This window comes from Microtus oregoni, unplaced genomic scaffold (genome assembly GCF_018167655.1).
Source record: "Microtus oregoni isolate MIOR12 unplaced genomic scaffold, Mior012 000119F_ref0000445, whole genome shotgun sequence".
In the NCBI taxonomy this organism is placed as follows: domain Eukaryota; kingdom Metazoa; phylum Chordata; class Mammalia; order Rodentia; family Cricetidae; genus Microtus; species Microtus oregoni.
The window spans coordinates 149,171-174,725 of record NW_024544748.1 but is presented as its reverse complement, the minus strand read 5'-3'; the positions used below and the strand labels follow the sequence as shown (position 1 = coordinate 174,725).

At 40.0% G+C, this 25,555-nt stretch overlaps 1 protein-coding gene across 3 annotated transcripts; it reads left to right on the top strand.

Moving 5' to 3' along the window:
- On the top strand, positions 1 to 23,480 carry LOC121444269 (E3 ubiquitin-protein ligase RLIM). 3 transcript variants are annotated; one of them, XM_041646098.1, is made up of 6 exons: positions 1 to 212; positions 1,997 to 2,059; positions 2,416 to 2,525; positions 14,386 to 14,575; positions 15,372 to 15,458; positions 16,683 to 23,480. In XM_041646098.1, exons 4-6 carry the CDS (start codon positions 14,410 to 14,412, stop codon positions 18,242 to 18,244), a joined length of 1,815 nt encoding a protein of 604 aa, XP_041502032.1. In that variant the 5' UTR covers positions 1 to 212; positions 1,997 to 2,059; positions 2,416 to 2,525; positions 14,386 to 14,409; the 3' UTR covers positions 18,245 to 23,480. The 3 variants fall into 3 exon arrangements, with proteins under 3 accessions (XP_041502032.1, XP_041502031.1, XP_041502030.1); XM_041646097.1 differs by lacking the exon at positions 2,416 to 2,525 and adding an exon at positions 1,139 to 1,194; XM_041646096.1 differs by lacking the exon at positions 2,416 to 2,525.
- Positions 23,481 to 25,555: the final 2,075 nt, after the last annotated feature.

Genomic DNA, 25,555 nt, shown 5'->3' with positions numbered 1-25,555 from the left:
GCTAGGTAACAATGGGGAAGATTATGGCTGCTTGAGCTACGTCTCCGATCGGTAGCTGCGAGGCTAGAGGCGGGTCTCCCTCAGGCATTCGGAGGCGGGCTTGAAAGCGGGCGGCGACAACGCAGCGACGCTCCTGAGACTGTGGCAGTGGCAGCGGCGGCGGCGGCGACGGCGACGGAGCTCAGCGAGTCAGCTCCTGGCCGGACCTCCGCGTAAGTGAAGGCATGGGGTACCCCGAGAAACGGGCTGTCGGGCTGGAGCGAGACAGCGGCGCCGCGGCTCTTCAAAATGGCCCGAGTGGTCGGCTGCGGCCGAGACACCCCGCGCGGCCCCCGGCCCCGGGCTCCTGGCTCCGGGGGGCTCCGTGGCGTAGTTGCCGCTGCCATTTTAGCTGGGTGGCGGGTGGCGGCCGGCTCGTGGAAGGAGGGGAAGGAGGTGGGGAGGACTTCCTCCCGGGGCCCTGGACTCGCTGCCCGGCCCGCTCTCCCAAGCTGGGAACGCCGGCCCGAGAAGCCATCCTGGACTTTGGGCCTCGGGTGTGAGAAGCTAAGCGTCTCCAGTCCTTCTCTTTCCTCGAGTTCCCCCCCCCCCCCCACTTCGTCGCCCCGCGTTGCGGATCGGGCTAGGCTTTGGGGAAGTGGGGTGGAGGGGCTCGAAGTTAGATGTTAGGAGCTCTTGGGCCTTCAGATTTTCCTGGGATTCGCAAAGCCCCATTTTGAACCTTTCTGTAGGGCATTAGCAATTAGTTGTCCTCTGGGGCTACGATGACAGTCTTCCCTGAGGATCGGGGACAAATGTGATTTGCTTCCTTGCTCCTTTAGCCCTGCTGTATCCTTGGCTAGATTATTACTAGGATTTCCCCCCTCATCTAGAAAGAAAAAAAAAACGGAGGGAAAAGACGTTGCGGGTTGTTTTCCCTGGGTAAGTGTGGGAACTGAGCCAAATTATTTTCAAGTTAATGTCCGTGTGATCTGCCAGCAGTCACGCCCCTCCCCCACTCAGAAAAACCCCTAAGGGTCTCGGCTTCTGCGGGCGGTACCTGCCACGTACGCCATAGCTTAGTAACTAGTATTAACCGGTTGGGCTTCTGCTTCCTGAATACTCAGTCCCTTTTCCCCTTATGCTGATTAATTTCAAGATGGAGGAGACAGCCACGTTCTTTCCCTGGACAGTTTCACCATACTTATTCCACAGGTTAGTCGAGCAGTCTGAGGCCTAGCAGCCTAGTTATTAAGGTCATTTTTTTTCTTTTGGGGGCAAAAGGATTTATATCAGATTTTCACGCACCACTGGCGGGCTTCACGATATTTTTTTTTTTTTTGCTAGAAATCAGTTGCTTACATTTCTTGAATCATAATTAACCACAGTGCGTTTAGATGCTTGAAGACGAAAAATAACAAATGTAGTGCTAATCATTCCTTTGATTCTTAATAATTACAAAGTTACTCATCTTCCCATTAGATCAGAGTCGTCTGCAGAGGCAGGCACAATTACAGGTCGGCCTTTTTCTCAAATCAGTTTCTGAAATACAGGTTAACTATGTAGAAAGACGAACCCCAGCAACCCTTTAGAGGGCTATTTTTCGGCAGTTCCTCTTACTGAAAAAGGTCGCTAACATTCTTTAGCCTAAGATGTCCGGATGGTTTTATTCCTTATAGTTTCTGCCTTAGGCTGGTGTAGTGTACCAAAGAAGTCCTTGAAAGTAACTTTTAGAATCTGAAAATAATGACTAGTCTGATAAGGAAAGGCCTGCTTTAAAGAAGCTAATAGTAAAAGGTAGGTTGCCTCTTGGCCTTTAAAGGAAATGTTTTATCTAATTCTTGCTTCCCTCTGACCTCCTTGGTTCCCCAAATATCCTAATACTAACATTGAATTAATTTGGATTATGATGCATGTAACCAAAATACATATGATATGTGTTTTTTGAGAATTTGTTTTATTAAAAAGAAAATGTGGATCTTCTAACAGGAAGACTAATGAATTCTTTTTCTTCTAGAGCGCAGTGAAGAAAACTGAAAATCCAGCTTATTGGGTTTCAGTACTATGCCATAACAGACAGGTAATTTTTTGTTTCGTCTCCTGATGATGTATACATAGAATATATTTGCAAATATATGTTGTGTTCTATAGTCCCTGTGGTTGAATGGGTTCTTCACGATGAGGGTGGGTGCTTTTTTACTGTGAATTCAAAGGGTACCTGAAAATCACCTATGCTTTAGGTATGGGTTTTATTGAGTAATCTAAAATTAGCCAAACTTTTATAGCACTAAAAGAAAAATATTAAGCTGCTTTAAGATATTGTTGGAAATACCTGGGTATAAGAACATGCTTTTAAATGTTTGGTGAGTAGCTAAATGAAATCTCAATAGAATGTGAGTTATTTTATCTGCCATTTTATTTTTCTCCCCCTTCAAGATTCAAGAAGCCATATTGGTATACATACTCTAGTTGGAATTAATTCTGTCACTATTATCAACATTGTAAGATAACCTCATAAAAGCTTACACTAACCAGGACACTTCAAAGTAAGTAGAACATTATTAATAAGTATTCCTAGGAAATAGGTGCAAACTCTGCTGGATAGTAACTGGGCTACATTTATAACAAACTTCTCTTGAAGGAGTGTGTGCTAGGATCTGGCTTTGGCATGTCTTATTTCATAATCCTCAGTCAGGCCTTCGTGAGGATATTCTAGTTTAAAGAGGAAACAAGCTACTCTGAGAAAGTTGAGTGATTTGTTAAAAATTAGTGTGTGTGGAGCCTTCATTTTATCTCAGGTCTGTCCAACATCAAGTCACCAAACTTTTAATATCTATTTGCTATCCAGTTACATCAGAAAGCTAGTGGAAGTTAAAGTGGTAATCTGTAACTTATTCTGCATCCAAAACTGTCATTAGCTCTTAAAAATAGTTTGCCTCAGTGGAACAGGCGAGAGTTGTCCAGAATCTACACATTATTTGGGTGGTTTGTTGTAGTTTCTGTTTCAACTTTTCTGGTCTTGGTGTAAGTTGATAGAGATCCTTTATAAAATCAGTGTGTGTCACAGTGACCCACATCTGGAATGCTAGCATTGGCAGGGGCAGACATAGGGTCACTACAATTTGAGACCCGCATGGTCTAAACAGTGAGTTCTAGACCTACCAATTCTACATAGGGAGAGACCTTGTCTCAAAAAAAATTATAATCTAGAGTTCTCAGTAGTCCTCATTGTCCGCTATGTTCAGCTAGTCCGGTTTTATCCCATGCTTTTTCAGACTCAGGCCAGCTGGCCTTGGTGAGTTCCCGATAGAACATCCCCATTGTCTCAGTGTGTGGGCGTACCCCTCGCGGTGCACGTACTGGCTTTGGGGGAGCCTAGGCAGTTTGGATGCTCACCTTACTAGACCTGGATAGAGGTGGGCGGTCCTTGGGCTTCCCACAGGTCAGGGAACCCTGATTGCTCTTCCTGCGGATGAGGGAGGGGGACTTGATCGGGGGAGGGGGAGGGAAATGGGAGGCGGTGGCGGGGAGGAGGCAGAAATCCTTAAATAAATAAATTTAAAAAAATAAAATATAAAAAAAAACAAATCACAAGGCACTCAAAGAAAAAACATTATAATCTATACTCTTTTTAAAGAAATAGCTCAATGAAGTCTTTAGAAATGTTGGCCACTATCTTTCAGTAAACATTGTAGTAAGGCCTACAAACCACAATCCCAGAGAGTTTAGACAACAATGAGAACACTAAGAGAGACTTACCTGGATCTAATCTACATGGGAAGTATAAAAAGACAAGATCTCCTGAGTAAATTGGGAGCATGGGGACCTTGGGGGAGGGTTGAAGGAGGGAAGGGAGAGGCAGGGAGGCGAACAGAAAAATGTAGAGCTCAATAAATATCAATAAAAAAAAACATTGTAGTAAGGCTTCCAGTAAGAGCAAGTCAAGTAGACCATTTGCATTTATAGAATTGTGTTACATGTACTTTTTCCAGAATCCTGTAGGACTGGGAAATAGAATACCTCAGTGACTAGCATCCTGTTCGTTTGATTTACCATTGAGTGGGTAGCAAATAATAATCAAAACCAGACCAATGAGGTGCAGCATTTTTGGGTTAGTGCCAGGATGAAGACATTTTCTTTTGTGAGTGTAGTTCTTTAACATTTTTGGATAACAGAGATTTCTAAATCCTCAGGTCCCACTTTATATAGATAGTAATAGTTTCCTGTCTGTTTTTTCCTTCATTATTTTTTTCTCAGCTTTGAATAGGGATGTAAAGCCACTTACCCTACCCCTGTAATTAACTGAGGTTTTCTTCAAAGATGGATTCCTCAATTATGGATATGTTTTTGAACACAGGGTTTCCCACCAGAATTTTTGCTCTAGATTTTCTCATATTACAATGCTTTAAGATTTTAATTTCATTAATCATAACAGCACCAATATGTATTGGACAAATATCTGTAGTAGACAGCAACACATTGTGTTTGAGTTTAGGTTAAAGGTAATAACTGCACATCTGCAGATTATACTGTCCTTGCAACCTGTGACAGTCTAAAGGAATTTGATGAGAATGATTCTTTCTGGGTGGAGAGAGATACTTGTGTTTAATGATAGCCTAAGTACAGGTATAAAAGGTTCTTAGTGTATGGGTCAGACCAGGGTTAAAGGGCTGCCCTCAATGATTTCTGGGTAGGAACACTGGTTCAGGAAGGATTTAGTTGTCATCATGTTTCATCTTAAAGTTGTTTTCCTCAACTAAAATTAAGTGATTGATATAGGTGATATGCCAGTCTTTTTTGGTTGTTTTATTTTTGATTTTTTTTTTTGAGGCAAGATCTAGTGGAGCTAATTATATAACAACCTCATGAAACTCCTCCTGTCTAATCCTCTAGGTGTTTTAGGGAAAATATTTTTTATTTTATTTTATTTATTTATTTATTTGGTTTTTTGAGACAGGGTTTCTCTGTAGCTTTGGAGCCTGTCCTGGAACTAGTTCTTGTAGACCAGGCTGGTCTCAAACTCACAGAGATCTGCCTGCCTCTGCCTCCCAAGTGCTGGGATCAAACGTGTGTGCCACCACTGCCCAGCTATATTTTTTATTTTAAAAGAAGCAATTCAAAATTGAGTTTATAGAGAACAAATTCTGATATAATGAGGTAGAGTAATAATAAAAGAACATGGAATGGTGGTTGAAGATTAAATTCATTCTCTGAATTACTTGAGTGGGATGAAATGTCATCATATTGGCTTCCCACTAACTTGATCCTATAAATTGATAGCATAGCAGAGTTTTCTGTCATTTACTTTATAGTTCTTAATATTCTTTCGATTGAATTGTTTTTAGAGACTTGTAGTCGGAATTGTGAACTGCAAGTCAGTCCTCTTCCTGTGAAGAGGTTAGACATAAGGGACATTCCTGAATCTGTTCTGGATTTTTCATCTGCCCTCTACAAGAGGTAAAGATAGGAAATTATAAGCAAAGCTAAGTGTTGGTTACTATCTGGGTCATCTGTAAGCTCATTGCTATGCTGTCTCAATAGTTCTGAATACACTGTATATTCTACTAGTCTACTTCTGGAAACATTTCAACGAGTCATATAGTTGGTAAGCATTGTCTTCCCATAAATAAATGCAATAAAACAACCCTGTCCTGTTTCTTTTTAAATTAGATTATTTTATTTGTATGAGTACTTTGTATGTATGTATGTATGTATGTATGTATGTATGTATGTATATGCATCGTGTGTGTGCCTGTTGCCCATTTAGGCCAGGAGAGGATGTTCAATTCCCTGGAACCAAAGTTACTGATGGTAGTGAGCTTCTACATAGTGCTGGGAATCAAATCAGGTCTTCTGTAAGAGTAACAAGTACTCTACATCATATAGCCATCTCTAGTCCCTCTGTCCTTGTCTTTTTGTTGTTTTTGAGACAGGGTCTCACTTTGTAGCCCTGTCTAGCCTGGAACTTGAGAGTTCTGCCTGCTACCTCTTGAGTGCTGGAATTAAAGGTATGTTTCACCATGCCCAGTGCCCTGTTTTTTTTTTTGTTTGTTTGTTTGTTGTTTTTGTAAATGCTTTATATTTTTGAAAGTGAGAGATGACAGAACAACACAGCTAAACTTCCATCCATTTATCTATTATAAATTTAATGAACTTTAAACTGTTTAAATTCTACAAAGAAAAACTCTTAACACTTTTGGTATCTACATACATAATGGTCCTTTTTATCCTGACTTCAAATCTAGTAGATCATTTGATTTCATTTTCTATATTATTTTTGGTGGAACTGGAATTTGAACCTGGAGTCTTATGCATTCCAGGCAAGTGCTTTTTATTTTGTGATTTGAGATCACATCTCATAAAATTGCCTAGGCTACCCTGGAACTAACTGTAGCACAGATAGGCCTTGAACTTGTGATCCTCCTACCTTAGTCTTTCTATTGGCTAGGATTACAGCCTATCTCATGCTTTAGCCTTTTAATTTGGTTTTTTGAGACAGGGGTTGTCTGTATAATAGAGCCCTGGCTGTCCTGGCACTTCATTTATAGACCAGGCTGTCTTTAACTGACAGAGATATTCCTGCCTTTGTCTCCGATTGCTGAGATTATAGGTTTGCACCACCATTGTCCAGCTGGTTTAAACTATTTTGAGACAGTTTCACTATTAACTCTGGCTGACCACAAACTCAAAGATCTGCCTGCCCTGAGTGCTGGGATTAAGGTATCCATCACCATATTTGACTATGTTTGAACAAACAGGTATTTTTTTTTTCCTTTTGGTGTTAGTATTATTGAACTAATACTTTGTTGACAAAAATAAAGCTGACAAAATGACTAGGATACAAACTGAGATGGCTCAGTGGTAGAGTGTTTGCCTAATATGCACAGTTCATTCCTAACACTGTTGAAGAAAATTACAGAACCAGCATGGCAACATGGGACTAGGCTACATAGGGAGCCCATGCCCCTCCAAAGCAGTTCAGAAAATAGAAAATTTGGCTATTTGTGCCAGTGCAAGGAGTTTTGCAGGCCAAGAGTATAACTCAGTAGAAGAGTTATTACCATTTGAAAACTGTTTTGTTAATGGGCTTTATGACGTGGGCCTGCAATCCCAGCTACTGTGGAGGCTAAAGGTGGGAAGTTAATAGCGAAAATGTCTCCAAGAGTGATGAGGATATAGTTCAGTGTGGTAGTGTGCTTGTCTTGTGTGTGTTCAATCCTCTGCACGGCAAAAAAGTTTTTTTCATGTTCAAAAGTGTTTATACAAGCACTGGTATAAAAAGCCCATGGGACTCAGTGGCCAAGCCTATTGGAATTTAAAGGTTGTATTTTAAAGCACACAATCCAGGATATACTGGGACTAGTCATTTAGTGAAAAATTGATTGACTTTGGAATTAGTAGACCTGCATTTAGTTGCTGACCATTTATTGTCCACAGGGCTTTGACAATTTACTCCTTCCATTACCAGGATTCATACTTGTGAAACTGAGGTTTCCTGCTTTATGAGATTATTGTCAGGATCAAGTGTAGAACTGTTAAAAAAGATCTTTAGATATAGATATATATAGATATAGTTTTATAACCATGGTAGAGAGCTAAGTGTTTTAAGAAGAACTGGATTTTTCTCTACAGTAGGCTTGTATTGGTAATCTTTTGGGGTGGAGGGTGTTGAAACAGAGTTTCTCTGTGTAGTCCTCGCTGTCCTAAACTTGCTATGTAGACCAGGCTGGTCTCAAACTCAGAGATCTGCCTGTCTCTGCCTCCTGAGTACTGAAATTAAAGGTGTGTACTACCACTGCTCGGTTTATTGGTAATCAATCGTTTGAGGAAATTATTGTTTGAAAATGTCTGAAGCTAATCATAAGTACAAGTATACTATCTGTGTCATAAATATTAAACCTTGAGAATGAGGTGGTAAATTAAAGATCTTCTCTGATGATGTGGAAGGAGTGCAGGGTGGCCTTTTTGTCCCCTCTACTCATCTTAGGAAATTGGGACTTCATATACATACTAGGCAAGCACTCTGTCCTTGAGCAATATGCCCCAGCCCTTTTTCTCCAGTTACTAGTTCAACTGGACATGATCACAATTCCTTTTATCATATATGTCTGAAAACATTTTTTAAACATTTCTTCCTGATATTTTCATACTAAGGTAGAGAAAAGTTTGTATTTGGATCAGAGTTCCCTAACATTTTTGATACACCTTCACCTTTAAAATATTCTTCTTTCACTCATCAAACAGTAGAACTTGTGAGTTATGCTTATTACCATTCTTCATCTTGGACCACAGCTAGTGCGAGACTCCTGCCTTAAAATGAGGCCAGGTTCATTGAGTATTTGAGAGTAAGATTGCTTTACCAGCCATTGAGATCACTGCTTGCATTCAGAATTTCCTTTTCTTTCAAATTGTAAGCAGTCACCTCAGGCTCTGGGACCTTCTTGCAGTCATAAACCCCCATGTGACTGCCCCTGCAGGATGGATTGGCCTTCCCAGTGCCTAAATCTCTTCACTTATTCTACTCTTAACCATTGCACACTTTAAAGCCAAAAGGATTGAGAGTTGGGGCAGTAGTAGGGACTGAATCAAATCAGATATTTTTCTCCCTGTCCCCAAAATAACTGCAAAGAACAGACTTTCTTTGATGGAAGTCTCTACTTTAGCAACACTGTGTTCTTTTTAACAAGGCATTCCTAGTTTGCTTGCAGTTTTGGAGTAAAAGTATGTTGCAGAAATATGTGGAGAGATTACCCAAATATGTTTTGATGCGTGTAGGGAACTGTAGAACAGCATGTCATGGAAGTAAAAGGAGCTTGGAGCTGCTCTTTTTGGTCTGTTTTGAGGCAGGGTCTCATTACTCCCATAGGCCTTGCCAAGAAAGTGGTGGAATTTTGTATCATTGGAATATATAGCTCAATATGACACTAGCCCCAGAACAGGGGGAGACATAACCTGCCCTTAATGTCATTTTATTTCAGAGGGTCTTTTGAATTCAGTCTGTTCTAACTTCTGTTTAACTTCCACATGATACGACTATACATTCAGGCGGTTTACTTGCTTTAGCTGCTAATTACATCTCCATTTTGGGGCAGTTTTGTTAAACTGTTATTTTTGTCAACTCTTGGCTCTAGTTTGACACCATGGTTGTATTCTCTTCAGTGTTACACCTTTCTATTGGAAGGCATCTTTCTATTTCCTCTTCCTCCTTTTCTTTTTTCTTTAAAAGTAGAGTCTCAGTGCTACCCTGAAACTCACTATCCATAGACCAGACTGGCCTTGAATTCACAAAGATCCATTTGCTTCTGTCACTGCTTCCTTGGTGCTGGAATTCCATTTTTGTTGTACTTTATTTTGACTTATTGCCTTTGATATTTGACATTTATCATTTTTATTTTAGCCCATCATCCTTATTGTTCACTAAGAGCCACCCTGGCTGGCCTATGTAAACCAGGCTGGCCTCAAACTCAGAGATCCATGTGCCTCTGCCTCTTAGGTACTGGATTCCAGGTGTGTGCCAACACGCTGATCTCAGATACTGGTTTTTATATCTTCCCCATTTTTTCCAAAGGTTTCTGCTTCTTTCAGGTTTAATCTCCTTGGTGCTATTCTTAACACGGTGGCACACTGTTCTTTCGTTGGCATGTGAGTTTTACCTTAGGTTTATGTCCTTCAAATGTCAGAACTTACCAGATGTTTTTGCCTTCTTTGGAAGATTTATACTTTCGAAAACTATTCAACCGGCAGTTATTTTGGGGATTGTTTACTGATTTTTCACAAGTAGATTTTGTCCTAACTTGTTATAGTGTCCAGAACATTGACTACTTTAAGAATGTTAATTAAACATTGGTGGTGCTTTCTTTTGGAAATTATTTATGGCTTGAGGGTTTTGTTTTCTTTCCCTTTGTGCTTTTCTGTGTTTTAAAAAAGTAGTTACTGGCCGGGCAGTGGTAGCGCACGCCTTTAATCCCAGCACTCGGGAGGCAGGGGCAGGTGGATCTCTGTGAGTTCGAAGCCAGCCTGGTCTACAAGAGCTAGTTCCAGGACAGGAACCAAAGCTACAGAGAAAACCTGTCTTGAAAAACTGAAGAAAAAAAAAAGTAGTCACTGCTACCATTACCAATACCAACTTGTAGGTAACTTGTAGGGAAAATGGTAGCTTGTGTTGTTTTTTTTTTTACATTTGTTCATACTTGGCCCATGTGACTTTCATAACTGTTCACTCTTTGACTTCTAGTCTTCCCGTAGGCATCAAAGTTATCAAAACACTTGCCAGAAATTTCTATAGGAAAAAAAAGAACCTTAGTAATGAGAGTAGGAAACTGAAACTATTATGGCCTTATCCTCTTTTTCCTTGCCATGCTCATCTTATTGACTTTAGCAAAAATAAGTATTTTTAAGAACAGTAGTCTAATCTGGGTATAATGGCGCGTCCACTTGGGGAGGCAGAGGCCGGCGGAGGAGGCTGAGTTCAAGGCCAGCCTGGTCTAGCTAATTCCAGGACAGCCAGGGTTATTACATAGAGAAACCCTGTCTCAAAAACAGAATGGAGATGTGGGTGTGGCTATGTTTAAGCTATAGGTAAGTAAGTGGGCAAAAGTTGACAGGAGCAGGTCTCTTCGTGCTTTTTTCAAAATCTGGAATAAGATTTGGCTTTTGGATTTTGTTCCTTTGGACTGATTTATGAAGATTCTGGTACACTGTTGCATTTGTCGGGAGGGATAAATTATAAATTTCAATTTTTCATATTGTCTTTGTTGGTTTGGGCTACTATAATAGAATGCCCTAAGCTGCATATTCTATAGACAACAGAAGTCTTAAGAGAGTTCAGGAGGCAGAAGAATTAAGTTAGACTCAAGGCCTGGGCAGCTTGGTGTCTGGTAAGGGTTGACTTCATGACTCTCACTGTATTCTTATTGATATTGATGAAAAAGTCAAGGTATTCTTTAAGGGTTTCTTAGAAGGGTGTGCTAATCATTACTTCCTAATGCTATAACCTTGAGGGTTAGGATTTCAGCACGTGAACCTTAGGTGAAAGAGAGAAGCCCAAATTCCATTTGTTTTGTTGTTGTTTGGTTTTGTTTTTTGTTCTTATTTTTTAAATGAGATCTTACTATATTTCCTAAGCTAGCTAGAAATTCAAAACCCTTTGTTCTCAGAGTCAGGCATGGTAGCACACACAGTTGTTTCCATGGTGCTTGGATCATGGAGTCAGAAAGATCGAGTTTGAAGCCAGCCTATGCTACATATAACCCTGTGTAAAAAATTCCAAAACATTCTTTGGCCTCAGTCTCCTGAGTATCTGGATTGAAAGCTTGTACCACCATGACTGGTCTAGTAAAGGTTTTGCTAATAAATTTCACCATGTAATAATAATACTTGAGCACATTATCACCTAATACAAGTTCATCTAGAGAAAAATGGTATTCCTAATTTTAGGCAGCAATTATTTTTTTTCAGAAGTTTAAAAGTTAGTGTGCCTTACTGATCATTCACAAATGTTTGTTCACTGTGGGTAGCTTGAAATGAGATTTTTACACATCTTCATTTGTGTGTCATTTGTGGATTTGGGGGCAGGGGTTGTGCATGTTTCATCTTTGAAAATGCCATTTCACTTGCATTTACCAGTCTTTTTACCAGTCCACAGGCTTGGTTTTAATTTGCATATTCTGCTCTTAGAGATTCAGTTCCCAAGTGTACCTTTTAGTATATTATTACATAGGATGGCTATTCCCCTTGAAGGGTAGATAAAAGGTCCTCAGCTATACACTGTATGAATTTTTATTTTTTATGTGTATAGGTGGTTTTGCCTGCATGCATGTATTATGTGTACCAAGTGATTAGTACCTGCAGGGCCAAGAAAAGAGTGTCAGATACCCATAGAGATGGAGCTCCAGATGGTTGTGAACTGTCATGTTGGTGCTCAGAATCAAATCTGAGTCCTCTGCTAAAGCAGCAAATGCTCTTAACAACTGAGCTGTTGCTCCAGCCCTAGTGCGAAGTTTAAGCTGAGGAAGTTCATTTTGCACTTTTGAAACTGTAGTTGGAACTCAGAGATTATAATGGAACTCTCATATCTTTGATAGCCTGTGATGCCAGTGTCCCCTACTATTGCAGTGATTTTAAGTTCAGCATTGATTGTCTTGTTATTCATTAAGGCACATTCTCTACTAGTTACCAGGCAAACTTAATTCCTCAAGCCATTTATTGTTTGAAGGTAGTATAGTATTTGAGGTTCTCGTTAAGAAAAAAATTGATCTTTTACCCAAGTCCTACAAATCACAATAAAATCTAACCATTGTTAAGCCATTAAAATACTGCATGGAAAGACTATTAGGCCTGTGGCTCATATGAAACAGGCTTGCCATGAGTTTAAGGCTTAGGCTGCAAGACCTTATCTTTAAAACAAAGTGGGAAATTTATGATAGCACTCAGGCAGACGCAGACAGATCTCTTGAGTTTGAGGCCACATTGGTCTACAAAGTGAGTTCTAGGCCTGCCAAGGCTACATAGTGAGACCCTGTCTCAACAACAACAAAAAACGATTTTTGCCAAAAAAAAAAAATTTCATACAACTAAAAATGATTAAATCCACAAGAATGAGGTTTACATTGACACTATTGGTTCAGTAGTATGAGGGGTTCTAACATTTTCTTCAAAGTACTTTTTGAAGAAAATAAAATGGGTACCCAAAAACTTTATAAACATCTTGCATTTTTATCTAACTTTGAAAATACTTCTACCAGGTTTTTTCCTACGCCACATATATTTTTATTATTTCATTTATAAATCATCTTGGCAGGGCTGCTTTAAGTTATGCTAAATTACTGGGCTATGTTCTCATTTGTTGTTTCATGTAGACTGTTCATGGGACTAGTTGTCCAGCTACTTTATACTTGAATAATCAACACTTGCCTAGGGAAAGGAACACTTGAATGCTGTCAGTTGTATTTGTTAACCCATCACTAGCCACTCCATTCCTTGTATGGTCAGTGACAGCATGTCCAGTACCTTCAACGTTATATAGGACTATAATTAACCAAAAGGCTAATACTAACGAGTTTATTTCCTTTGTATACATTTGTGCCCTTAAACAAGATTACCATTGATAAAAGCTTTTTTTGCTCAGGAGAAAATAAGCCATTTGGAAACTTGGTTTAAATCCTCATTTTCAAATTTTTTTATTGAAACTTTTTCATACAATATATTACCCATGGTTTCCCCTCCCCCAACTCCTAGATCTCCACTCACCCAACTCTACCCGCCTTAGAAAACAAACAGCAAGCAAAATCCTCCCCCAAAGTCCCTTACTTGACACCTAGCCTCTGGTTATATGGATTGTAACATGTCTGTGGATGGCCTAAAAGATAATAATGTGTGACTATGAGAGAAAACACTTTTTCTTGGAGTCTGGGTTACCTCAGGATGAATTTTTCTAGATCCATCCATTGACCTGTAAATTCCATAATTTCATTTTTAACAGCTGATTAATATTCCAGTGTGTAAATTTTTATGAAGAAATGTTTTAGATGAAATCCTTCAACCTGAGTTTTCTAATTTGTAGAGCATAGGTTTCTTGTACTGGGAGTATTTTGACACGTATTTTAGTCTAATTTTGTACTACTAAACCCAGTACCTTGCCTGCATTCATGCTATCTGCCTAAGTGTGGCCTTGGTCATTTAATCTGGTGAATATTAGGTATCTTTTGCTGTGCCTTTATGTGCAGTGTTCAAAGTACACTTTTCAGTTGCCACAGTGAGTGTGCTTGTGCATTTTTTAAAAGTCGCAGGATGATCCACATGCCATACTTGAACTACTCTCCAGTTACAGTTGCGTTGAGGTAACTGAAAGTGCTCAGAGCAGCAGTGCACAGCAGTGGGGAAAACACTTAGAGTGTGTCACAGTTGTCCAGTTCTGCCATGACAACACAAGCGTGGATGAGTGGCTGTGCTCCAGGAAGACTATGAACCCCCAAGTGTGTGTTCCATAGTTTTCACACACCTCTGTAAGCAAGTCCAGCACTCAAGAGGCCCAAGCAGGAGAGCCATGTTTGAGTTAACTGGACCACACACTGCTTTCCCTGACTCAAATAACTAAAACCCAGGAATTGGAATTATATGCTCATGATGGAGTGCATGCAGGCAAGGTCCTGAGTTTAGTTCCTAGCACTTCAATGTAAAAACCAGTTTTAGATTACAGAGAAGATAAAAGTAGGCTACATTGCTGAATTTGGCCCAAGCATGTAGTTTGCTGACTTCCCGACCTAGTCTTCCTAGTGCTTTTCCAAGATTTCCTATTACGTTTCATTTGTTTTTCTTAAAACTCATTTCTATGTATGCATTTTAGATTTCCATGTAAGTAAGACTGTCGAATGCATCATGGCATTCACATTAGAGTTTCTCTTTCAGATAATTCTCCACTTGTTCATCAAGATGGAAAACTCAGATTCTAACGATAAAGGAAATGACCAATCTGCAGCACAGCGCAGAAGTCAGATGGATCGATTGGATCGGGAAGAAGCTTTCTATCAATTTGTAAATAACCTGAGCGAAGAAGACTATAGACTTATGAGAGACAACAATTTGCTGGGCACCCCAGGTAAGCTACATCTAAGGAAAGTTATATATGTAGGTTGCTCGGTTTTTAAGAAATAGCTTCTTTTATAATATGTTTCTTTAATAAAAAATACAAGAGATGCTGAATGGCATTTACTGCCTGTCCTATTTATTGTCCGATTCCATTCTTTAATAATTGGAACAATCATAATATAAATTTTTAGTAAAATGGATTAAATAAAATTGAGCTGAACAATTTAGTTAGCAAGCCATGCATCCAGTTATAAACTAACTAATAGGATTTTAGTTCCTAGGACAGACTCATTTTGTCATCCTTTATTCTCTGACTGTGTCCCAACTGTAACCCTAGAGTTAGTCGTGGGGAAAATGACAACTACAACTTTGTCCTTAGTCACTCTCTTTCACGCAGATAAGGTCTCATTTGATCCTAGTCAGAACTCAGTCTACGTCTTCCTTCCCGTTTCTATTTCCACCAACCTGTGGATGGGTTCATTAGCAAGACTAGGTGGAGCATTTTGAGCAAACAATACCAGACTTTAGAATTAATCTTAACTGCAGTTCTGTACGGTTTTGCTGTTACCTGGTGTGGTTACTGGCAAGTCAGTCACTCAAATGAAAGTGCAGATAACAAAGCCGGAGGTGACCTGGTGACTGTGCCTGTGATCCCAGCTGCACAGGAGGCTGAGGCATGAGCTTGTTGAGTTTGAAGACAGCCTGGGTAAACCTTCAAAACGAGTCCTGAGGGTGGAAAAAAAAGACAGAAACTGAGTTTTAGATCGATCTCCATTTGTAATTTGACCAACATTGTTAACTTTCAGGCGAAAGCACTGAGGAGGAGTTGCTCAGAAGACTACAGCAAATAAAAGAGGGTCCACCCCCGCAACAAAGCTCAGATGAAAATAGAGGTATATTGTGCTTTGGGAGATGGGCAGTTGATGGAATGATAGGAAATTCATAATAGTAAATGTTAGTCAAAGATTATCCAGAAATGCCACAAGTTAACTTGGTGATAAGTAACTGTTCATAAAAAGAGAGGTGGCATTTTCTTAATGTATGAATGAGAAAGTCAGCATGCTGTTTTCTGCCCCAACTTTTGGGATGTTTGTGTTAATTGGGCCACAGTGAGCAGTAGTCTATTTAAATGAGATTCCTAACCATGGCTTTCATTATCCATTGATATTCCCTACTACGTAGTTACTTGTTTATAAGTATGACTTCATCAGCAAAAAAGGAAACACTGCTTTTCCTGCCCCAGTGCCTTCAAACTGGGTGTAATTTTGTTCCACATGGGGGGATTAGCAACGACTGCAGACACTGGTTGACACAACTGATGAGGGTTTGTTCTTAGTATCTAGCAGGCAGAAGGCAACTATACTGCCAGCCATTCTGATGATCTACCACAGCACAGTTCCCAGCATTAAATGGCTCAGAGGGTCAGTGCTGCTGCTAAGTAAGCAAGCTGGCTCTAAGCTCAGGACTGGTGCCTCTCTCTCTGCAGGAAACAGAGATTGACCATAACCTAGGAGCTGGTGCTGGTACATTAGTTCGTAAACACACTGCTTGGTATGCTGTTACTCCAGGTTCAGGCTATTCATTTCGTAAGATCTTCATTTTCGTGGTAGTTTAAAATCTTGATATTGACAAATATTCAAATAGTTATAAACCATTAGTCTTGTTTATATGTTTACTATGACTACAAAATTCTTGTATTTTAAAGCAACTTCATATTATCAAAGGCACTTAAGTTAGGCCCCTAGATAAAGTAATAGAGATTGAATTTGGTAGAAATATAATTGGAACGAAAATACAAACACTAGCCCCCACAACTAGCAATTGTGTTGTTTGATTTTGTTTAGACAGTAGACTAGAAAAAACATGTAGCCTTCTCACAGTCTCGTAGCTTCTTGTAGCTTCTTCTAGACCAGCACTTCTCAACCTTCCTAATACTGTGTGTGTATTACACTCATGGTGTGGTGACGTTTTTTTGGCTTTTCACTTAGTGTTGTATACAATATAAGATCTATAAATGTAAAATTCATTCAGAATTGCAAACTTCTTTAATGTTATTTGTATGATCGTCCTAATTATTGTAGTTCCTTTCTCTCCTCCCCTTTCTTTGTTTTAAACAGGTGGAGACTCTTCAGATGACATGTCCAATGGTGACTCTATAATAGATTGGCTTAACTCTGTCAGACAGACTGGCAATACAACAAGAAGTGGTCAGAGAGGAAATCAGTCCTGGAGGGCAGTGAGCCGGACTAATCCAAACAGTGGTGATTTCAGATTCAGTTTAGAGATAAATGTTAACCGTAATGGAAGCCAAACCTCAGAGAATGAAAATGAACCATCTGCTAGACGTCTTAGTGTAGAAAACATGGACAGCAGCAGCCAAAGACAAATGGAAAATTCAGCATCTGAGACATCATCTGCCAGATCATCTAGGTCAGAGCGCAGTTCTGCTGAAGCATTAACAGAAGTGCCATCCACCAGAGGTCAGAGAAGGGCAAGAAGCCGAAGCCCAGAACACCGGAGAACCAGAGCCAGAGCTGAAAGAAGTAGGTCTCCTCTGCACCCAGCAAATGAAATTCCACGAAGATCTCATCATAGCATCTCATCTCAGACTTTTGAGCACCCTTTAGTAAACGAGCTTGAAGGAAGTTCTAGAACCCGTCACCATGTGACTTTGAGACAGCAGATAAGTGGGCCCGAGTTGCTAGGTAGAGGTCTTTTTGCAGCTTCTGGGTCGAGAAATTCTGCCGCTCAAGGGGCAAGTTCTTCAGACACGGGTACCAATGGTGAAGGTGCAGGATCTGGTCAAAGACCTCCAACCATCGTCCTTGATCTTCAAGTCAGAAGAGTTCGTCCAGGAGAATACCGGCAGAGAGATAGCATAGCTAGCAGAACTCGGTCAAGGTCTCAGACCCCAAACAACACGGTCACTTATGAAAGTGAACGTGGGGGTTTTAGGCGCACCTTCTCACGTTCTGAACGTGCAGGCGTGAGAACCTATGTGAGTACTATCAGGATTCCCATTCGTAGAATCTTAAATACTGGATTGAGTGAAACTACATCTGTTGCAATTCAAACCATGTTAAGGCAGATAATGACAGGTTTTGGTGAGCTGAGTTACTTTATGTACAGTGACAGTGACGCAGAGCCTGGTATCTCAGTCCCCACTCGAAATTCGGAGAGAATAGAGACACGGAGTGGAAGAGGGAGCTCTGGTGGTAACAGCTCTGGTTCCGGCTCCAGCTCCAGTTCCAATGGTGAAAGTTCAGAAAGTAGCTCAGAGATGTTTGAAGGCAGTAATGAAGGAACCCGAATTCTCGCACCAGGTGCCCGGAGAGAGGGCCGACATAGGGCCCCAGTTATATTTGATGAGAGTGGCACTTTGCCATTCCTTAGTCTGGCTCAGTTTTTCCTCTTAAATGAGGATGATGACGACCAACCTAGAGGACTGACCAAAGAACAGATTGATAACCTGGCAATGAGAAGTTTTGGTGAAAATGATGCATTGAAGACATGTAGTGTTTGCATTACAGAATATACGGAAGGCAACAAACTTCGTAAGCTACCTTGCTCCCATGAGTACCACGTCCACTGCATCGACCGCTGGTTATCGGAGAATTCCACCTGTCCCATTTGTCGCAGGGCCGTCTTATCTTCTGGGAACAGAGAAAGTGTTGTGTAGTGAGAACAGAACTCTCGAAGCTGTGTAGCTGGAATAGTGATGGGCAAACGGAAAATCACCTGCTTTATGTCCACTTTTTAAGTGGTGCTTAAATATAAAGTCACAACCTGAATCGAGTCATTGCTTTCTGAGGGAGTCATGTCTTTTCTCTAGTTTCTCTTTCAGGATAGAAAGAATATTTCAGAAGCGACGTTTTAGGACTTCAGTGTTTGATTTCAGTACCAGATAATTGCTAACCTGTTACTGATAATTTACCCATATACACTTGTCATTTTCCCTTCGTTACCTACCATAAGGTCTGCCTTAGCAGTGGCTCCTTTATCATCTTGACCTCTTTTTAGGTTTTCCAGACCATAAGAGGGGCATGAAGAAAATTCCCACTCAAGACTAAGTTCCATTATATGTTTTGTAAGTGATTAATTAAAACTATACCATTCCCAGTTGTTGACACAAATTCAGTCACATTCTGAATATTGTTTGTTCACCTTCCACATTAGGTGATGATGGACATACCAGTGTAAATAACACTAAACAGTTAGGATCTTCTATGTGTATTAACTGTCCTAAGCCCATCACTGTGGCACACAATAGAATGAACTTAGAGTTTAATTGAGATATTTATCTTGTGGAAATATTAAAAAGCCTATGCTTGTGTAAGTGAAAAAAATCACATTCATTTGTTTAAAAATGTAAAGCTATTTTGTAGAGGCTCAGTACTTTTCCAATGCACTGTTGTATTAATGCATTCAAAATTGTAAAGTACCATGCTTAGAAATGAGAACTGCTTTTTGTGAGCCAGCATAGTAAAACAAACACACCAAACAAAGTACGAAGCTGCTTTTGTAAGTGTGTAGATGTCAAGAGCAGAACATATCTATATTTAATGTATTTGAGAACAGCTACTGTGATATGGAAAGGAAACGACCATGTAGAATCACACTGCACTAAAACCCAATGGAAATCATGGATTTTAACTTGGATTTAGGCAGGAAGTGATAGAGGGTAAGAACACTGCTCTGGAGAATGGACCGTTTTCATGATGACAGTGATATGGACTTGAACTGGTTTCATACAGTGACAGCCACAGCAGCTTGACCCAGTATTCGACTTGAATAGATGAAGCAGAAGATCAACAAATTTGGCAGAGCTGTCTTTGAAAAAAAAACAAACCACTACCACCTAGCATAAGTTAAATTGATGTTTTTACGATCTGCTCCTAAGAAACAAAAGGTGGAGGAAAGAGACTTCTAAACCAATTCTAAGGTAGGGATTTCAGTTGGTACAGATGGGTGTGCTTTTGGAAAAGTCTCGGATTTGCTTGTTTTCGAGATTTTATGTAAGGTACTAGTGCACACTTGTCGATATTTCATTACTGTATCTAGCAGATCTAACATGCCACATTTAAAAGACATTCATAAATTAAGAGATTATATTTTATTGAAAGTGAGGCATGTTGGGTTATTTGAAATTCAAATTCTAGTTGTGTTGCCCATATGTGAAGATAAGATGTCCAGCTCACATCTGTGGACATGCACTTTATTGTTCTTTTTTAGTGGTAAGACTAGATTGTGATAACCCCAGTACTCTTGCCTGGTTTTTCTTTTGAGACTGATTGGGGTTAAGATTAGCTTAGCTGGTTCCCTGGAGAAAGCTGCCAGGCCGGAAGAGAAGCTGGATTGAACAGGCACATCCCTGGCCTTTCACCAAATGAGCTAACTACCCAGATTAGTCCGGGATTCTAGAAACTATTTTACCCAAATCTGCTTACCCTCACTGATACCACCTTAGCAGTACAGATTATTTCAAAGTTCATTCTTTCATGTTTTCCTCTGGCTCTCAGTCCTACCTAAGTGTCAAGGAAATGAAATTGTAAATATGGTAGTTGTTTACAAAGGATATGTACTGCTCTTGCAAGGAAATAATGTCCAAACAAAGCTTCACTTATTTTTTTTAATATAAGCAGATTTCACTGTTTATGGCGCTTATGTAATACATTTTTATCTTTTTAAAAGAATTGTCCATGTAAAAGTCAGGATTCCTTTGTATTTGTGAGCCTCCTTGTCACCTTTCTATGGTTTTCAGATCTGCAGGATAGTCCTGATTAACTAAAAACAAATCCATTTTCCTCTTGATAAAAATGTTCCATCTTAGGGATGTTCATTTTCTATAGCTCAAAAACAGCTGCAGCACATTCTAAACATGAAGTTACTGACAACAGGCACCTCCCTGAACTCCCCAATCATATTACTCGTTTGCGAAGTACTGAAGTCAGAGGTAACTTAAGCAGGATGCTAGTTATGAATGCAGATATTGAAGCTCTTTAGAGACACTGGATATCAATCTTCCCATTTCTAACCTTCAGTAGAATGCACATGTTTGACGTGCATGTGGACCCTTTCGAATAGGATTCCTATCTCTTGGGTTCTGTAGAATGAATACAAGTATTTTTAGTGGGAGTTGCTTTTTTATTTTACCAAGTCCATGACTATTATATATTACTAGTGTTGCAGACGTTAAAGATAAGGTTCGTATAGGTAGTCAGGTGTAAAGAGTGAAAGTCTTTTTACTCACCAGTGTCCAAACACCTATTACAAAAGACTTTACATTTCATTTTGTATTTTTGCACCTTTTCTTTATTACAGAAAGGTTCTGTCTTTAAGGCCTACTTTGAACTTCATGCAGTAATAATGTTGGGAGATTCCATTGTTCAAAGCATAGGGGAAAGTACTAAAGCCTGATTTTCCTTAAAGATTTCAAATGTTTTTTTAATCCGCTTACTAGTGTGAAGGTTTGCAGTGTTTTGTTTTTATTCCATGCAGCTTACAATGTTGAGATTTATTAGTGCTGAAAACCAAGTTGAACAAGTTAAAAAAAAAAAGGCAGGCTATTTGCAGTAACACTGAAGAGAGCTGTGTTGGGAAGTTGGAACTTTTTCCCTGAAAAGAAGATGATAGTTGCTCCACTATGTTAATGGAGGTGGCATTGGGGAGAGGGAGGAGGCTCACACGCTAGTGTTAAAACAGGTGATTGTCCAATTGATAAGGAAATGTGCCAGGAGATACTCAGTCTTTAGGGACATGATTATCAGAATCCATGCAAGATAGGATAAGGCTTAGCTCTGTTACCTTAAGCAATTTTTTTTCTCCTGGAAAAACTTTATTTCTGTGCCCAGTATTCTCTGCTTTTGTCAATGTCTTATATTTATGAAGGGTTAACATTTAGCATATTTTGTATTTAACCACCTGCTTCTCTGACTTTAAGTCGGTTCTCCAAATACTCGTGATAAAGAGTTCAATGTTGCAAATGACTATTAAAGGCCATTTCTAACTGTTTGCTAGAATGCAGTAGCACCTTGTAGTTGACCTTGTTTTTTAAACAGATGGAGGAGACTTTTTTAATTCTTTTGTGAAAGGAAATCATTTGTAATCTGCCTTAGTTGACTTTTTTAAAAATGTTTTTCCTGACTGGCTTCTCTGTCACACTCTTACCAACAGTGTGCAGGACATGGGAGCCATGCTTGCAGAGCACTTAGGGTCTTAAGACAGTTCTGATTGTTCTCCAAAGTATTCTCTCTGTACCTTTGTAACAGGCAGAGAGCGCACATGTGAGGGTGTCTGCTTTTCCCCTTCAGTACAGTTCAGTATGTTTATGCTCAGTAACAGTGTTGTAATTGAGTTACCTACTAAATGGTTCTTTTCAGAAAACTTTTTCAATGTACATTGCTGTATCATGCTTCACGTGGCAAGGTCTGAGGAAAGAGTATTTCTAAGTCACAGTGTAAGCAAATAAAAACAGCTGTGACCTCAATATCTGCCCTTCTTTTTTTTTGCATTTTGAATTACCGTGTTTTGATGTAGGGTATTGTGCTGTGCACTCTTAGCTGGTCTGGAACTCTCTGGACCAGACTGGCCTCAAATTTGTGGCAGTCCTTGTGCCTCTGCCTCTTGGATGTTGGGAATACAGGTACTTGTCACCAAACCTAGCTCAGCACTTTGAAATAAGGATTCCTTTCCCTTCGCTGGAACGTTTTTAAATACTCTCCAACACTCCAGGAAGTGAGTGGCCTCTGTAAGTCACCATACCTTAGATCTGAAAGCTTACAGCATAGAATAGAATTGCTACCGGGAATTTTTTTTCTAAGTATCAGTTTTATGATTGTTTTTATGTCCATGTAGATGTCTGGATTCAAATCTCAGAGCTATGGTGAGATACTTGGGACTTTTTTGTTTTGGTATTTTGAGAGGGTCTCGTTTTGTAGCCCAGGTTGGCCTGGAATTGGTGATCCTCCTGATTGCTGGGATTACAGGTGTGTCACCGCACCCAGAAGGGATTTGTGTGCTAAAGTCCCACAGCTGCTCTGTGTCATTTGGATGAGCGGCTGTCTAGAGACGCGCAGTGAAAGTGAGCCTGCCATGCCACTGTGCCTTGTTTCTCATCTTGATTGTTTCCAGTTCCAATCTGTAGTCAGGCCAGCTGCCCAGCCTTAACTCTGTTCAGTGCCCTGTTACTAATGTTTTTAACAGATTGGTTTTTATATGTGGAAACTGTCCAGCGTTTGCATTTTACCTCTTGATGGCTCCATTTGTTCTTGGTGCTGCTTTTAAAGGTATAGGGCCCTGTGAGTGTCCCGGTGGGAGTAGGTATGCAGTTGGCCTGGTTTTGGACCTATGTCTGTCTTCTGCCAGGAAAAGCTGCTTTGGTACAGATGTTTACTTGAGTGCCTGTAAGGAACTGGGCAGCAATCCTGGAAAGCTGAAGCCCATAAGAACCTGAAAGGTTTTGAAAAGGGCAGACCTTAAATCTTTGAACATGAAGCACATGTGTGCATGCTGTGTAAAGACTAAAGTGATGGCCATAGCAGGGCTTCCTGACCCAGAATCCATTTTCAGAAAGCAACAGAGGAGCACAAAGGGAAGTGAATTTACTTGGCTTGCTTTGTCTGGTTTCTCATTTTCTTACCATTTAAATCTGAATGAAACACCCTTCTCCGGTATCTGATCCAACAAACTCCTGGTTGGGAAGCCCTGTATTAAATTTTGAGAATGTAACCTTTTTTGTACAGTGCTTTACACCTGCTAAAATTTAACTTGTTTAATGCAGAACAAGACCTTGAAAGGTCATTAATTAAATCTGGTTTGATTATTAATAGCTATCTTTTAGGAAGAAGCTTTTTCCCTATGTACAATGTCATACTGCAGACTTAAAATATAGACTATCAATAAAATGCATGAAGTGATCATTTGTGCTTTTTCATCTTTGGGGTTTTAAAAGGTGGGTGCTAATCAATGTTCTAGTACCTTACTTAGTCCAGTCATATAGGCAATTTTTAGAGTCGAGGATTCCACTGCAACTGGTTCATTATTTGGCCAAGGTTTTTTATCTTGTTGAACGGCTTAATCTTCGATGGAAAGAGGTGATTAACATTTGAAGTAGATGTGTCTGCTGCCTTGGCTGACTTCCCTTGACCTCAGAGTGGGTATGCATGTGGGCTTGTGGAGTGTCTGTCCTCCATCTTGTCTAACGTCTCTGAAACGTTAAGTCCTTCATTCAGATGGCTCTTTCTGAGCACATCACTGATAGGTGGGTGGACTTTCCCTGTTATACTCCTTGAGCTGGCAGTGGCACCTGCAGAGTGCTCCACTGATAAATCAAACTCACTTCCTCAGTGTAGTTTTGATTCAATAGGCCCTTTGCCTGACTACTTATCTAGGGCTTTTAGTGTGGTGATTCTATTTATTAGAAACTGTGTGTTGGCCAGGACCTCAATGCATGCTAGGCAAGCGCCCTAGTGCTAAATTTGACTTCCCAGACCTTTTTGTATTTTTGTTTTAATGTTGAAACTGTTCCCCAGGCTGGCCATGAATTGGTGATTCTCTTGCCTCAGCCTGTAAGTCGCTTTGATTATAGACCTGCATTACCAGGTGTTCAGAACTCATCGTGAGCTACACACACACACACACACACACACACACACACACACACACACACACACGTGCGCGAGCGCGCTTTTCAACAAGACATTTAGTTGTGATGTAATATGGGTCAGCAGACAAGGTATGCCTGCATAGCCATAGGTAAACTTTTAAAACTTGGTGCCATTTGCATCCTACCCACTTTAATTACTTCTCATTCTAGAACTCTACTGGGCAATACAGTAGTCACTACCTACTATAGCTGTAGCAGTCAGGCCATCCGATGAGACTTCAGCAGGATTTCAGAGACTTCAGGACCCACTCTTCAAAAACTGCTTAAGATAGAGATGGTTACTTCCTGAGGAAACTGGAAATTTAGATGAGTCCTTGATCACCCCATATCCTTCTCTACTCCACTCAAATATGTGAGCTCTCAGCTATGTGTTTGAATGGAGATAATTATGGCACATCTGTTTAAGGTTTGTTAGTATCTACTTAGGCAGCTCCTACTGAAAAGCCTGATTGCTTACAATGGGAGCTCTTTATCTTGGTGCTTCACATTGAATGAGACATGATGATCTTCAAGTCCTCTCCTCAATAGCCATTTACTTAGTCCAAACACTGCTTGACCTATTATTTGGAAATGATTTGTTTGCACTTGCCTTTAGACTGTTTTGCTTAAGTGTTAAAAATCTATTGAGATAAAAGTAATTCTTGGAAACAGCCAAGATTGACCAGAAAGGTAGCATGTGAACCGGCTGAATAGGGTTACTTTATTGGTGCTCATAAGCTTTATTGGTGTTCCCAAAAGCAATTTAAACAAGTATCTTCTAAACAATGACAACACTCTTCAACGGCCTATGGCAGTTCTAGACAACCGACTTAAAAGGGCATCTGCTTGGATGCTGGTAAACTGACTGGCATACTAAAAAGTTGACTGAAATCCTTTGTAGTTATTTCATATTAGAGTTAAGAGGGTCCTTAAAGATTGCTCAATTTGGGCTGCTAGTGGTGTTCAAAGGTATACTGCTTACATATCCTGCACAAGGCTCTGGATTCAATTCTTGGAACCATCAAAATTTGCCCAAATTTCATAGACTCAAATACAGAAAAAAGCCGGGTGTTGGTGGTGTACACCTTTAACCTCAGTAGAAAGACTGGAAACAATGCTGTTCTTATATAGTCAGTTGATCTTAACTAGGACTCTTCCATACACTCAAAATTGTGTTAAGGTATCTGGAGACCATGTTAAATATTCTTTTTTTAAAAAGATTTATTTATTTATTTATTATGTATATAGTGTTCTGCCTGTATGCATACCTGCACCCCAGAAGAGGGCACCAGATCTCATTACAGATGGTTGTGAGCCACCATTTGGTTGCTGGGAATTGAACTCAGG

What these genes read in the sequence shown, in the direction of transcription:
- LOC121444269 (XM_041646096.1), top strand. Translation starts at nt 14,410, where the DNA reads ATGGAAAACTCAGATTCTAACGATAAAGGAAATGACCAATCTGCAGCA. An exon ending in CAATTTGCTGGGCACCCCAG is followed by an intron (nt 14,576 to 15,371) that starts GTAAGCTACATC and finishes GTTAACTTTCAG; the next exon opens with GCGAAAGCACTGAGGAGGAG. An exon ending in AAGCTCAGATGAAAATAGAG is followed by an intron (nt 15,459 to 16,682) that starts GTATATTGTGCT and finishes TGTTTTAAACAG; the next exon opens with GTGGAGACTCTTCAGATGAC.